The sequence below is a fragment of the Aedes albopictus genome, chromosome 2, assembly GCF_035046485.1.
Source record: "Aedes albopictus strain Foshan chromosome 2, AalbF5, whole genome shotgun sequence".
NCBI lineage: Eukaryota > Metazoa > Arthropoda > Insecta > Diptera > Culicidae > Aedes > Aedes albopictus.
The window spans coordinates 164,619,770-164,634,780 of record NC_085137.1 but is presented as its reverse complement, the minus strand read 5'-3'; the positions used below and the strand labels follow the sequence as shown (position 1 = coordinate 164,634,780).

The 15,011-nt window shown below is 38.5% G+C and overlaps 2 protein-coding genes across 2 annotated transcripts in view; one reads left to right on the top strand and one right to left on the bottom strand.

Moving 5' to 3' along the window:
• The window catches only part of LOC134287784 (YEATS domain-containing protein 4-like), a 131,888-nt gene that overhangs the window by 29,427 nt on the left and 87,450 nt on the right, over nucleotides 1-15,011 (top strand). The window lies entirely within an intron of this gene.
• LOC134284002 (low density lipoprotein receptor adapter protein 1-A-like) overlaps nucleotides 1-15,011 on the bottom strand; it is a 40,579-nt gene that overhangs the window by 24,825 nt on the left and 743 nt on the right. Inside the window, exon 2 of the mRNA XM_062850678.1 lies at nucleotides 14,500-14,857. Within this exon, the coding sequence (XP_062706662.1) occupies nucleotides 14,500-14,545 (46 nt within the window). The 5' untranslated portion in view covers nucleotides 14,546-14,857. The remainder of the gene's footprint in view (nucleotides 1-14,499; nucleotides 14,858-15,011) is intronic.

Here is a 15,011-nt window from a genome sequence, read left to right as displayed (position 1 = left end):
CCGCGAATGAACTTCAGTGAAACCTTTGGTCCAATCCTTACCCTGTCCATCCTTCAAAATGTGACCTTTTGCCACGAGTACCCTGACTTCCACTCATTATTAACAACGAATGTGGTAAGAAAAGTTATTATCTCGTAGATTGTATATTATTGAGTACTAAAAAAGACTTTCGGCGCTTCGTAAAGCGTTATACGTGATTGAGCCCCAAATAGATGAACTAGATAAAAAACAATACTGGACAGATGCACCTATTTAAGTCATTTTTCGCTATTACTAAGTCAATTTCATACCAATTGATTTAAATTTTTATAGCGTTAGATACTGCACGTATCTCACCTTGTGTCAAAAATTGGGTTATTAGATATTAAATTGACTTATTTTATGGCGACAAGTGCACAAAATAGAAGCACATGTCCAAGCTTGAAGTCATGTCGTCAAACAAACTTGTATTCAGCGAATTCAGCTGGCAGGTTCATTTGTATGCAGTCTTCCCACGAACTTGACACATGTTCAACTTCTGTACGTTTTCTCGCACTTGTGTTGAACATCAAACGCCAAACATCGAAGTACCCGTGTTTGCTGCCGTACTCCGTACGAAGTGTACTCAAGTACAAAACTTGTGTACGTACAGAAGTACAAAACGAAAATCGATCCGAGCGCAAGCCGAGAATGAAACCCGAATCGACGTTCGGATTGGTAAACGATTGGTGCCGAACTGTCAATAGTCGTTCGAGAAAGTTCTTTTTTGCACGATTGCTTCCCACTTCGTTTCGCGCGGTACGCGTGTACTGTACATATGTTCGAACTTGTGTTTAAAACGAACTTTAAACATAAGTAGGGTAAAAGCCCCCTTCTTCGGCCTAGTACCTATATTCATCTCATTTTGTCTCAAGGACTAGAGATGTGCGCCGTCGAGATTTATTACTTCACGCCGCCGGATGTTTTGATTTTCTAGCACGCCGCCAGCTTAAAACTCATCACGCCACCGAACTTAGAATTTCCCCAATATTCTTCAGAAAATAATCGATTTAAGTTTAAACGCTCCCAAAATGAATGCATGTCATTCATTGCCGAATAAACAAAATATTTCGTTCAATGATCCTGTTGAGATTTTAGTTACTTTTTAGTCACTTATATATCATCATATAAAAATCCTAGCAAATATCATATTCTTCACACAAGGTGTATAAAGCATGCAATGACAGCATGCATGCTTTTCCCCGCGTGACGTCATAACAACGTTCGTTTATATTTGAGGGGGTTAGAAGCAAAGGGGTGTAAGTGACAAAAACCCACTTTCGAGTAAATCAGGTTTAAAATTTTTCGTCAATTTTTATTACATACATACAAAATGTGAGGAATTTCAAAATCAACCCAATTTTCTCCGATGTAATGAAATCTGAAGAATTCAGGTTCTAATAATTCAATTCATGCCATAACTTAAGAATTATTATGGATTTTTTTTATTTATTATGGAACGTTTAATTGTCTGCCGCACTATATACGAGTGCGCAATTACAAGTTACTACACTAAAACCTCAATTTATGCACATGGCTGGGGGTGCATAAATTAAAAAAGGCATAAAATGAGGGAAATTTGTGCATAAAAAAAAACGCTTCCGTAACGCCTCTGAATCCCGCCAAAAATGCTCTGAAACTTCCTGAAATGCCTCCAAAATCCCTCTAAAATCCCCTCGGACCCTGTAACGCATCTGAACCCCCACTTGCACCCGTTTAACGCACGTGAGATCCTCGGAAACCCCCGAAAACGTACCAGTAACGCCTCCAAACCCCGTCGAAAATCCTCTGAAACTCTCTGCAATGCTTTCGAAAACCCCCTCAGACCCCCGAAAACCCCCCGGAGATCTCCTGGTACCTCGCGGAAACCCCTGGGAACCCCCTGAAACTCCCCTGTGACTTCCATTTGCTCACCCTTATAAACACCCTTTAGCCGCCGTTGCAATAGTTACCGTCATTATTAACCTTCCAGGACGCGCGCCGTCAAACAACTGAAACTGCACCGCGCTAGCGCTGTATACGAAAAGCGAGGTTTTTTGGTAGTGTTGTACTTTTTACAACAGCGCGCGCGCTGAAGGGTTAAATATTCTTATGCACAATATTGGTTCTGAGTAGCTTTCCCTTAATTTATGCAGGTCATAAAAAAAGGTGCATAAACTAAAAAGTGCATTAAAATAACATGCATAAATTGAGGTTTTAGTGTATTTACATTCTCATATGCAAAGTATAGTTTGTTAAAATGTTTCGCTATATGAGATGTAAAAGAGCGAAATATTGAATTCTCATTTTTAACGCCGCCGCCGCCGACGACCAAAAATGATGTTTTAACCGCGGCGCACATCTCTGCCGAAGCACCAAAGCAAGCATCACAGCGGTGCCAGACATCAAGAAACAAGTAGTTAATTGAATGAGATTTGGTCACTACAAATTCGATGTTTTTTCAATCAGAATATGGTCGTTTCTTGGTTTAACATCTTGGTAATCGAACTTCTACGCAAATCGATCAATAATTTCATTTTCCAACGCCATTTCTTTCAAAATATTTGGTTTGGTTTTCATCTAAATATGCTGCTACCGCTCAAGCTTTACGAACTATCATCCAGTTCGGCAGCACTGATTTGCCAATCAGCTGTGAATGTATGCGAGTGCAAAACGTGGGGAGCGAGCATAGACGATTCGTCGCGCCGCACATTGTTGTGACTTCTCCTTTGCGAGAGAGGAAAACAATTACAATGAAACTGTCACCTGCTAGGGAAAGGGAGTGCGTTAGTGGGTGAGTGCAGAATGCTCTACGATGAGAAAATGTGAGAGTGGTTGTGGATTTGCTGTAAATACTGTTGAGATGAATAAGGGGCCACCCGGTGGACCGCGATGAGATGAAAATTTTACGGTGTGCTGAAGATAGGTGCGAGTGGCTCGCGATTTGTGATCGCAATTAAATCAAATATTGAAGGTAAATCCCACTCTAGTGCATCGTAAGATCAACAGTGGAAGTGAGCACGTGTGTTAAAGGTTTGTATCATTAAGTTTGAAGCGTATACATTGCGCTGTGAGTGATTTTTCATGTTGCACATCCTTAATGAGACTAAGATAGGCACAAATACCCTACACGTTTGGGTACAGATTTGTGTGTTGCGGTTTGAACGCACAGTCAGAGTACAGGCGGAGTATAAATACAGCAGTACTTAGCGAGTTTGGTGTTCGTTTGGGAAGACTGTTGTATGTGATAGCTATGAATCCGATTATGGAGTTTCGCTATATCATTTACAAAAATAGAAAGTACACTTAACAGGAAAGAAATTGCTCTTGTAGCATTTCTTGATATAGAACGTGCTTTTGATAATGCGTCCTGCAGCTCTATTGACAATTCAATGACAAATAGAAACTTCGATCCTTGTATCAAAAAGTGGATAATGGAAATGCTAAATAATAGAAAAGTATCTGCTGAATTGGGAGAATCATCAATAACTGTAAAGACTACCAGGGGATGTCCTCAAGGGGGTGTATTGTCCCCCTTACTATGGTCACTAAGTGTTGTTGATGATCTTCTTAATACACTAGTGGAGAAAGGCTTCGAAGTCATCGGTTTTGCAGATGACGTAGTTATAATAGTGCGTGGAAAGTTTGACAGCATCATAAAAAACAGAATGCGATCTGCATTAAACTGTACCTGGCGTTGGTGTCAAAACGAAGGATTGAACATCAACCCTTCAAAAGCAGGGGTGTAAGTTGACTGTCAACTGGGAACAAATTTCGCCTACCCTCTATCATGTTTTAGAACCAGTAAAAATACGTAACAACCAAATAAGAAAAGTTCAATTTTCGATTACAAAACTAAATTTAATACCGTTTCATCATGCTAAAAGCAAGTCAGTATGTGATTTGAACATAAAGATTAATATATTCAGCATATTAGATTGAAAAATTTCATTCATTCGCTTGTTTCTGTTGTTGCTTTGTTTGAAGAGCGAAAATCGGCTAAAAAAATGAAATCTCCCTGGGCGATTATTTTTCTCAAATGAAAGGATAATTGAACACTATGACTCAAGAAATATCGATAATTATCGAAAACACTGATCATAAGCATCTAAATCGAGAGAAAAACACTGAAGTGGAACTTACACATAGAATGTAATTGGGTTTTTAAATTTTGGAAAATGTATTCATTTTTTGTTTTTATACGAAAGAGCACCTTTTTCTGAGCCACTATGATTTTTATGCAATTCAGTAACATAATTTTTATTTTATCTAACTCATTTTGATATCATAAAGATCGATTTTTCTGAGCTGGTTCATTATGCAACTGAAATGAGTTGCATTATGAAAAATAGTTGTATAATTTTCATAATGCAACTCATTTGAGTTGCATTATGAACATTATGCAACTCAAATGAGTTGCATTATGAAAAAAATCATTGCATAAAATTGTGTATGGAACTCGTAGCAAAACTCGATTTTTCAGCACTCTTCGTATTTATCCAACTCGGCAAGCCTCGTTGGATAAATATACGACTCGTGCTGAAAAAATCAACTTTTTGCAACTCGTTACATAAATAACTATTTTTTTCAGATTTCTAGAACTTCATTTTTTTTGTGCGTAGAAGACAATATTTCACCAAGGGTATTCTAAATCCTTCTGAAATTTGGTTGAAAAATACCAATTTGATGATTGATTTTATCCTAAGAATCATCTCAGATTGGGGTACTTCGCATAATCAGCAAACGACGTCAACCCTCAATGGTGACTCGTCGTCCTGAACAAATGCGAAACTAAACAGGGGTATACCACAATAGATCAAAATAATGGTCGCAGTGGTTCAAATCCCAACAAAAAAAATATCATTTGATATGTAACTGTATAGTTTTGCGTAACTGCGTTTCCGAGCACTCGGTAAATACTAAGCACTTACCTGACATCAGAACTGACTTCAAAAACCTAAATCTTCAAGACGTTCTGTTGTTCTTGACCCGCTGTGGTAAAGAGCTATAATCCCTTTTTACGCTTCATGCTTTATTTCAGTTCTCTTCTAGGGGGCTGTTCGAACCCATTGTGGTACGCTTATGCGTTTTCGGCCTCTTCTAGGGTGTTGATCCTAAAGACTGGACTCGAAAAAAAAGAGACACTCGAAATAATGTATAACTTTTGATTGCGTTCACAAAAATAGCTGATTTTTCAACCAGGAATAGCATGTTATGTGTAGTTAATGCCCTAAAAATTTCATCAAAATCGGTTCAGTATTGGCGCAAATATTGTCGATACAATAAAATGTTATTTTGGAAATTTTGGGCTTTTATTTTAAAAATTGTTGAGGCTATAACTTAGTTGTTAGCACATCAAAACGTCTGAAAATTTGACTGTAAGTTATTCAAGTAAGTCATAATAAGTGGTGAAGTTTTCATTATAATCGGTTCAGTACTTTTTTTTTAATAATTCAAACAAAAAAAGGGGTTTTCAAATTTTGGGCACTTTTTAACATTTTAAAATCAGTGTGCATTATTTTAACTGTAGTATTGGCAACACTGTCCCGATTTTTTTAAAAACTTTGACAGAGTAAAATCGTTGTGTTAATCTGTTCTCAGTGAAAATTTCAGCCATTTTGATTGAACATTTTAAAAGTTAGAGCAGTTTGGATGTCACTATACAAAAACCACATCTGCTTATTGGGCTCTACCCCATTTGGCATAATGCTTGGCATAATGCCATTTGGCATAAAATCCATTTGGCATAACGGCCATTTGGCATAATTGCCATTTGGCACAACAAATATTATGCACATTCTTACCAAGAAGGCTGTTCTTCGTGTTATGCCAAACGGCATTATGCCAAATGGTCATTATGCCAAATGGCCTTTATGCCAAATGACATTATGCCAAACGGCGTTATGCCAAATGGCATTATGCCAAATGGGGTAGAGCCGCTTATTGTGACATAGTGCTACATATATGGCTATAACTTTTTAAAGGTCAAATCAAATTGAATGAAATTTTTTACACAATAGGGTAGGTAATCAAAAGTTGAACCAAATTGCGGCTTTCCGAAGTAGGGCAAATTTTGAGTGATTTTTTCTCCCACATGGAAATAATTTACTACGGCAAAATCTTGTGTACATGAAAGCCACGGGTATAAGCTTTCTGTTAAGTGGTAAAAAGTTTGTATTTGCACCGAATTTCATTGAAAAATTCGATTATTCGTCAGCAATGATTTTAATCTTAATTTGAACCATCGTAATCATAATTTGAACCAATTATAATCTTAATTTGAACTACTAGCGGCAGCAGCTCGAGCATCTCCCACAACAGTCAATTTTGTGCTGAACAATAGAAAAACACATGGATCTGCTAATTTCCATAACTATTTTTCATTAGACAGTGGAATTTTATCTAAGAATGTTCTAAACTCTTCAGGAAATTGGAAACTAAATTTGGAATTTTTCATCCCCCAATAGTAAACAAAACAACCATTAGCGCAGTCTGCAGGCCAACACTGGAAGCTCGCCCTCGTTTACTAGTTCAAATTTAGATTACAAATGGTTCAACTTAAGATAACATTCTCCAAGTAAGAATTACTTAAATTTGATAATTTTATGACAAATAATGCGGAATATTATTCGGTTGGTCCATTCTATGATAAATAAGCTTTCATTTGACGTGTTCACATATTGCGTGTGATACAATGCATGAGCTGTACGAGTGCACCGAAAATGTGCTTTCTCTGGGGGGAAATGGGTGAAATCACAGTGATTTTTCAATTGCCTGTTTTCCATGACAAAAACGATTTTTTCAATGCTTTTAAAGTCCATGTTAACAGGTTATATTACGGAAAGCCGTTTAACATCTTTTTCGGGACAATATTTGCCTAAAAAGTACGTCATTTTAATGAATTTTGAAATGGTTCAAATTAAGATTACAATTTGACTAGTTCAAAGTTCGATTTCTTACCCTACATCTACATACATACTTTTTGTACAGAAAAATTTTCATTGAAATCGGTTCAGTATTTTTGGCTCTACAGTTTTAGGTAAAAAATGTGATATTTTTTAAAGTGTTTGTTTGGCCCAAGATTCTCAAATGGTAAGTCTTTTGTTTCGAAGATATCTCCGCCAACACTTAACCGATTTTGATGAAATTTTTATGGTATTAGCTACACATAATGTACTATTCCTGGTAAAAAAACTAGGGGTGGGTAATGTCTGAGACATAACCGCAATGTTGACGTAGGACAAAGGCTGGAATGAAGTTCTGACTTTTATATATTAAAATTGGCCCTTTCATTTGAAGTCTTACATCAGCTGATTTTTCGGGTCATTTCTGTCCGACCTTCGTAAATAAATGCCTAACGGATTTATCACATAAAAGGCCTATACAATGTATACTGGCAAAATTAAAATCAGCGGAGTGATGTGTTGATTAACCCTCTAATACCCAATCCCGCCTTTAGACGGGGTATAGTTTGAGCATTTTTGTAATTTTTGTTTCGTGGAAAATTATTTTTTTTATATTTTTGGCTGATATTTAGAACTGTTCTGTATATCTCAAAATCGTTTTTGGTGTATTTTAAAACGTATTTACATTTTTTAAAAATCATTGAAAAATTGATGTTTCAGTCACCTTTTAGAAATCATTATTTATTTTGTATTGAATCGCTACAATTAACATATTTTAAATTTTTCCCAAATCATTCTATCCTTGTTCAATAGTTTAAGGGAATCGAATACACTCTAAAATTATTTTCCTTAAAATTACACGGAAAATAAAATTTTCTGTGAAAAATTTTTAAAATAATAATATTTTAACAATAATCATAAAATCTCAAAATGTTTTCATCTGAAAAAATCTGTTCCCCAAATTGGCTTCTAGGAAAAATATAAAAGTGTGGGGATGTTCAAAAATAAAAATTAGAAAAATCAAAAACTGAAATTCACGAAATCGAGAATTAAAAAGAATCATCTTCCAAAACATGTTTAAATCGATTTTAGATGAAGAAAAATGATATTTAGATCAAAATCAAAAATTTGGGTATTAGAGTGTTAAAGTTGTTATATGATTCATTTCACTGAACGCATTCATAAGATGTTAATTAGTTAAACCTTCCGTAACTCGCGTAGTTGGCCATCACTTGGGGGTTGAGCATTATTTCATTTTGAAGATAAATGTTCAACCGTTGTTTGAAAGAATTTTCGTCGAAAAGATAAAATGATTATAATATTGAAAGGCGTTAAGCCATAGCTTCCCAAACATCATATTGCGATCGTGGATTAGAATAATGACCAGTTTCACTATTGCTGGCAACGATGCTCTGTCTTTTGCTTTTTGGTTGCACTACATCTCGATCGATGTTGGAAATTATCTAATTAACTCTTGAGGATTCATTTTCGATGGTCCTGAAAAGAACCGGTTTGAATAATGGACGATTATGATGCATTCACCATGCCATGCAATGCGTGTTGGTTTTCTCTGCGGAGAATGCTGGACGCCGTCGAAAATTGGCCCACCGCTCCGCTGCCATGGATGCGATTCCTGGTGCTATCATTAGCACGATAGCCGAGAGTAGTCGCTGAGTTGGTGTGCTGCTGCGTTGCTGGAGGTGACATCCACCTCCAACCTTCTTGACTGAACCAACGAAAATGACGAAAGAAAACAGAGAACACTGAGTTTATATCCCTAGATTAGCAGATGAAGCTCCTCCCATTTGGCTGGCTTTGCAGTTTATTCCGTTTGCATGACCCGTCCCGCACGCTCCAGACGCTTCAAACGATTAATCAACCAAGAAATGAGAAAATTTTCATTGAACGGCTGAAGTAACCAAAATATTGGATGGTTGCACCACACTTTTCTCGTTCGATGGAATGAAATTATCTAATTCACAACTCTTGAGGAATAATTTTTGGTGGTCCTGTAAAGGACCGTTTGATTGATTGACGATTTTAGGAAGGAAGTGGCATGAATTCACCATGCCACACAAGGCGTGTTGGTTTTCTCAGTGCTGAATGATGGACGCAACCTGAAACTGCCCCGCCGCTTGCTGCCGTGGATGAGATTAATGACCGTCTTCACTCTTGCTGGCAACGAAGTACACCTTTCTCGATCAAGGGTGGAAATTTCTCCAAGTAACTCTTGAGGAATCACTTTCGATGGTCCTGAAAAGGACCGTTTGAATAATGGACGAATTTGATGAATTCATCATGCCACGCAATGCGTGTTGGATTCCTCCGCGCTCAATACTAGGCGTCGTCGAAAACTGGCCCGCCGCTTGCTGCCGTGGATGAGATTCCTGGTGCTATCAGCCGAGAGTCATCGCAGTCGATATGCAGCTGCTTGCTGGAGATGACATCCTACCTCCTTGGCCGATCCAACGAAAATGAAGACAGAAAACAGAGGGCACAGCTTTTATACCCCTAGATTAGCATATGAAGCTCCTCCCATTCGGCTGGTTTTTCAGTTAATTTCGTTTGCATGACCCGCCCCTCATGCTCCAGACGCATCAAACGATTAACCAACCGAGAAATGAGAAAATTTCCATTGAACAGATAATGTAACCAAAATATTAGATGATTTAGATCATTTTAATTTGAAAATGTTAGAATTGAAAAACTTTTCACGCAAAATGGTCCGGATATGATAATGCGTTGCCAAAGTCCACTGGCGGTCAAACTCATAACTCTTTTGGAAAGATTTTATTTGATCCTGAAAAGGACCGTTTATATTATGGACGATTTTGATGAATTCACCACGCCACGCAATGCGTGTTGGTTTTCTCCATGCTGAATGCTGGAAGCCGTTGTAAACTGACCCGCCGCTTGCTGCCTTGGATGAGATTTCCAGCCGAGCCGAGCCGTCGCTGGGTTGGTGTGTGCTGCTGTCGTACTGGAGGTGCCACCAACCTCCTTGACTGATCCAACGAAAATGATGAAAGAAAACCGAGGACAAAGCTTTTATACCCCTAGATTAGCAGATGAAGCTCCTCCCATTTGGCTGCCTTTCCAGTTTATTTTGTTTGCATGCCCCGCCCGCGTGCACCCAGACGCTTCAAACAATTAACCATCCTAGAAGTGAGCCAATTTTCATTGAAAATGGTCTTATTTGGAAAATGCGTTGTGGAATTCCAGGTGGAATCATTAGTGGCCGGCTTTATCATTGTTGCTGAGCCATCAATCATTCAATATTTCGCTTTTTTGTTGCACCACGGTTTTCCCGATCGATGATATTAAGCCTGGAATCTGGAGAAAATTACATGAATTCACCATTCCACGCAATGCGTGTTGGGTTTCTGCGTGGTGAATGCTGGATACCATCGAAAATTGCCCGGCTTCACTGTTGCTGAGCAACGAGTATACACGCTTTTACTATTTGGTTCCACACCACTTTTCTCGATTTATGGATGAAAATAATCCGATTTATAACTTCTGAGGCATCATTTTCGGTGGCCCTGATAAGGACCGTTTGTTCATGAATTCACCATGTCACGCGATGTGTGTTGGTTTTCTCCGCGCTAAATGCTGGGCCACCGAAAACTGACCCACTGTTTGCTGCTATGGATAAAATTAATGGTCGGCTTCACTTATGCTGAGAAGCGGAGCTGTCTTTCACTTTTCATAACTCTGTAGGAAAGATTTTCTGTGGTCCTGAAAAGGACCGTTTGTATTATGGACGATTTTGATGTGGTCCTGCCAGGTTGGTTTACGCCGCGTTGAATTCTGAATGCCTTCGAACACTAACCGGCAGCTTGCTGCCGTGGATGAAATTCCTGGCCGAGCAGAGTCGTCGCTGTGTTGGTGTGTGTTGCTGCCGGGCTGGAGGTGACACCAACCACCTTGACTGATCCAACGAAAATGACGAAAGAAAACAGAGGGTACAGCTTTTATACCCCTAGATTAGCAGATGAAGCTCCTCCCATTTGGCTGGCTTCCAGTTTATTTCGTTTGCATGCCCCGCCCCACATGCACCAGACGCTTGAAACGGTTTATCAACCGGGAAATGAGAAAAGTTTCATGTAACGAATAAAGTAACCAAAATATTGGAAGATTCAGATCATTTTAACTCGAAAATGCTATAATTTAACAATGTTCCACTAAAAATGGTCCGGATAGGATAAAGCGTTGCTAAATTCCGGATGGAACCATTGGTGGCCGGCATCATCATTGTTGCGGGGCCATCAAGCATTCAATCGTTCACTTTTCGGTCACATCACACTTTTCCTGTTTGATGGAATGAAATAATTATCTGATTCACAACTCTTGAGGAATAATTTTCGATGGTCCTGAAAAGAACCGTTTAAATATTGAACGATTTTGAACAGAAAATGACATGAATTCATCATGCCACGCAATGCGTGTTGGTTTATTCCTTGTTGAATGCTGAACGCCGTCGAAAATTGGCCCACCGCTTGCTGCCGTGGAAGCGAATCCTGATGCTATCAGCAATGCGCCGCTGTCACTCAATGCAAATCGAGGCCCCGAGGAAAGAAAAGCGACGCAACTCGCAAATTCGTCCGTCACGGCGGGTCTTTCTATGGATTTTGCTGCTACCTCTGCCACCACCGTCGATCAATCCAATTTTCGAAACACTTCCTTGGTCTGCCGCGTTAGACGGTTAGAAGGTGAATGTGCAACAGCACCCTTGCCAACAACCACCGACACCGAACCGACACGGCCGTCAAAGAATAATGAGCGAAAACGCAAACGAAGAAAGTGGGCAGCTCTCGTTCGATGCGTTCACCTCGAGACGACAAAGGCAAATGAGGGAAGATGCGAAGAAGCAGTAGCTTTTATATTCGACGGGAGCATCCAAAATGTGCTCGATCGTGATTGGCTGGAATAAACATGGGTTCACTTTTCCCAATTTTTCAATAGTTTGTTATTGAAAAACAGCAAATATTATTATTGGACATAATTGGTGTAAAGATTTGCAATCGATTGGTGCCAAAATTTTGAAAATTCAACAAGAAATGGCTGAGTTATTAACGCTCAAAATCTCCACTTTGAACGTAACGCGGCCGATTTCTGAAAATTTAGAATGACACCCGGTATAGAAAAGAGAGACGTAATCCTACGTCAAAATCAGCTATTTTTGTGCACGCAATCAAAAGTTATACATTATTTTTTGTGTCTCATTTTTTTCGAGTCCAGTCTTTATTCCCATACCTGTTTTCTCATTCCATCCTTTATTCCTTTCCCTCTCCCTAGTAGATGATAAATAGGCTCGTGTTCATGGCGATGGTACAAATTTCCCAAATGGGAAAGTACGTGTCTCTGGAGCCGACCTACTGATATCTGATACATGATCACTTCTCGCTGCCAGCAATGAGGATTGATTAAGGAAGCCTTTAGCTGCTAAAACATTAATACCATTATGATTGGGTAGTACTTATATAAAAAAGCATTATTATCCAAACATTTTGGCTAAACCTTATAGACTTCTGAGCTTTGGTATTTTTTTGCCAGTAGGTATTTTCAAAACAATACGAAGGATAGCTTTGAATGCCACTCATCATCGCATTAGAGCCATTAGTCCTGTTCAGATGTAGATTGTTTAGGATTGATGTACACATTACCTTAGGGAAATCTCGAAAGGCAAAATGTTAGTTATCAATAGCTTTCAATGGGAAACCCCATTTCTAAATTAAGCACAATGTTTCAGTCTTAACAGTGGGTAACTCTCGCTGAGACCGTCCCACTATTTACACCATCTCTTCAAAAATGTTTAAGGTGGCGATTTTCTGAAAGTCCCCCCCAAAAAAGTAAGAAAAATGCATTTGGCCAATCAATTTGATGGACCCCCCGTTAGTTAGAGCCACAACCATTTTGCGGACCCCTCGATTTTGATCAATAGTTGGCTCATTTAAACCGTTATAACTCATGATTTTGGCCGCCATCTTGAATTTTTATACCATTTTTTTCACCATGTTGGCAATCGCCGATTTTCAAAATTTTTGCGTCAATCGAAAGCGGGGAACTTTTTACACCACATATCAAAAATTTAAATATGTATCTTTTTTCTATCAAAACTTATCTGTACTTTTGTAAATCACTGGGCCAGGTGCGAGATGTTTACATAAATACAGCGTTATTTCACAGTGTTTACGAACATTTATTTAAAATTTGAATCCAATAATGAAAAGTTGAAAGTTCCAGCTCTCCAAAACACCAAAAAAGTTTAAAAAGCAATGTCCGCATCATTGAGAAACAGTTAAAAACGGGAACGAACCTCCAATTTTCCCTAATTTGGCTGCAGGTGCCGTTGTGTATACATGCAGGCGTATTCTCTGATGCTGTTGGGTGTCGTTGCCGGTGCGCATGGAAATGTATGAAGAAAACGTGTCATGATTAACAAAAGTACAGATAACTTTTGATAGGAAAAAGATACATCTCTAAATTTTTGATATGTTATGTCAAAATGTCCCCGCTTTCGATTGACGCAAAAATTTTGAAAATCGGTGGTTGCCAACATGGTGAAAAAACAGTTTTGGTATAAAAATCCAAGATGGCGGCCAAAATCAATATGGCCGACCCATCTTTTTATAATTGTAATTAGTAGCTATATCTTTCCTCTTTTCAACAACATTTTGTTATGATGTGGTTTTTGGATAAACTTTTGAGTTAACGGTTTAAATGAGCCAACTATTGATCAAAATCGAGGGGTCCGCAAAAATGGTTGTGGCTCTAACTAACGGGGGGTCCAACAAATTGATTAACAAAATGCATTTTTCTTACTTTTTTGAAGAGGACTTTCAGAAAATCACCACCTTAAACATTTTTAAAGACATGGTGTAAATCAGGGGTTCCCAACCTTTTTGAGGTAGCGACCCCCTTTAAGAATTGTCAAAACATCTGCGGCCCAATGAAATTTTTTATTAAAATATGAATTTACTGAACGAAACCGAGTTTTTTGGGTACAGTGACGTAGCCAGAAATTGACTGTGGGAAAGATTTTCGACTATCAATGATACTTTTTTTTTTCTTCGACACTCATATTTCGTAAAAATGGTGTCGTGAACATTCAATTTGAGTCGTAGCTGAAAAATAGCGGCGCAGCCGAAATTTTTTTCTTCTGATGACGTTTTATATTGAAAATTTGTTCCTCAAATTGTGGCTTTTGGGGGTGGTGGTATACAAAATTGAAAATTGGTATTATTTGCACAAAATAGAATAAAAAATTAACAATTTTTTGGTAACATCGCGGCCCTCCTTAACTGGCTTCACGGCCCCCCAGGGGGCCGCGGACCACCGGTTGGGAACCCGTGGTGTAAATAGTGGGACGGTCTCAGCGAGAGTTACCCATTGTTAGAATCAAATTTGCTTATCTCAATCAAGTTCGAAAAATATATTAGTTCATAAGAATTAAATTGAATAAGTAAAGTACTCTTTACTCAGATCTCTGTGATGATTCATATAAATTTGCTTCACAGATTTAGCAAAGAATATTTACTCAGATTGATTTACATGAACTGTCATTTATTTTGCAATGCTTGTAACTACTACTTACTCTTGTGCTTGGAGCCATTTTTCCAAATACTCTTGAAGAACGCCATCGTTGCTAGCACCTTCTCGTTCCGGAAATAAAAATACAATCAAACCTATCGATGGTAATGCTAATCAACAATCAGTTTAATCCAATTGTCTTTTTCCGTTTTCCACCTAGGTATAGGTAGCTAATCGTGTCGTCGCTCAACTTGTTCGAATTAGTTAGTAGTTCAGCTTTTCCATTCAATTCACACACTTGTACAAATCGTACCGCTTATTATGCTCTGCTGCTTTATTATTCTACGAATGCAGTTCAATTCGCCGCACTACTACCGCACCGCGATCAAATGGATCGATCACTACTGGGAGGCCGTCAAACCCTACAAAGATACAAAGACCAACCGTGTATCCGATAGGTACGCTGCGCGAACTGATACTCAATCGAGCACACTTTTCCAGAGCTGACCACGCGCGAGCGCGAGTCTCAACTCGAAGAGTTTCACTTTTAATTTATGGATTTAATTAATCGCGCCA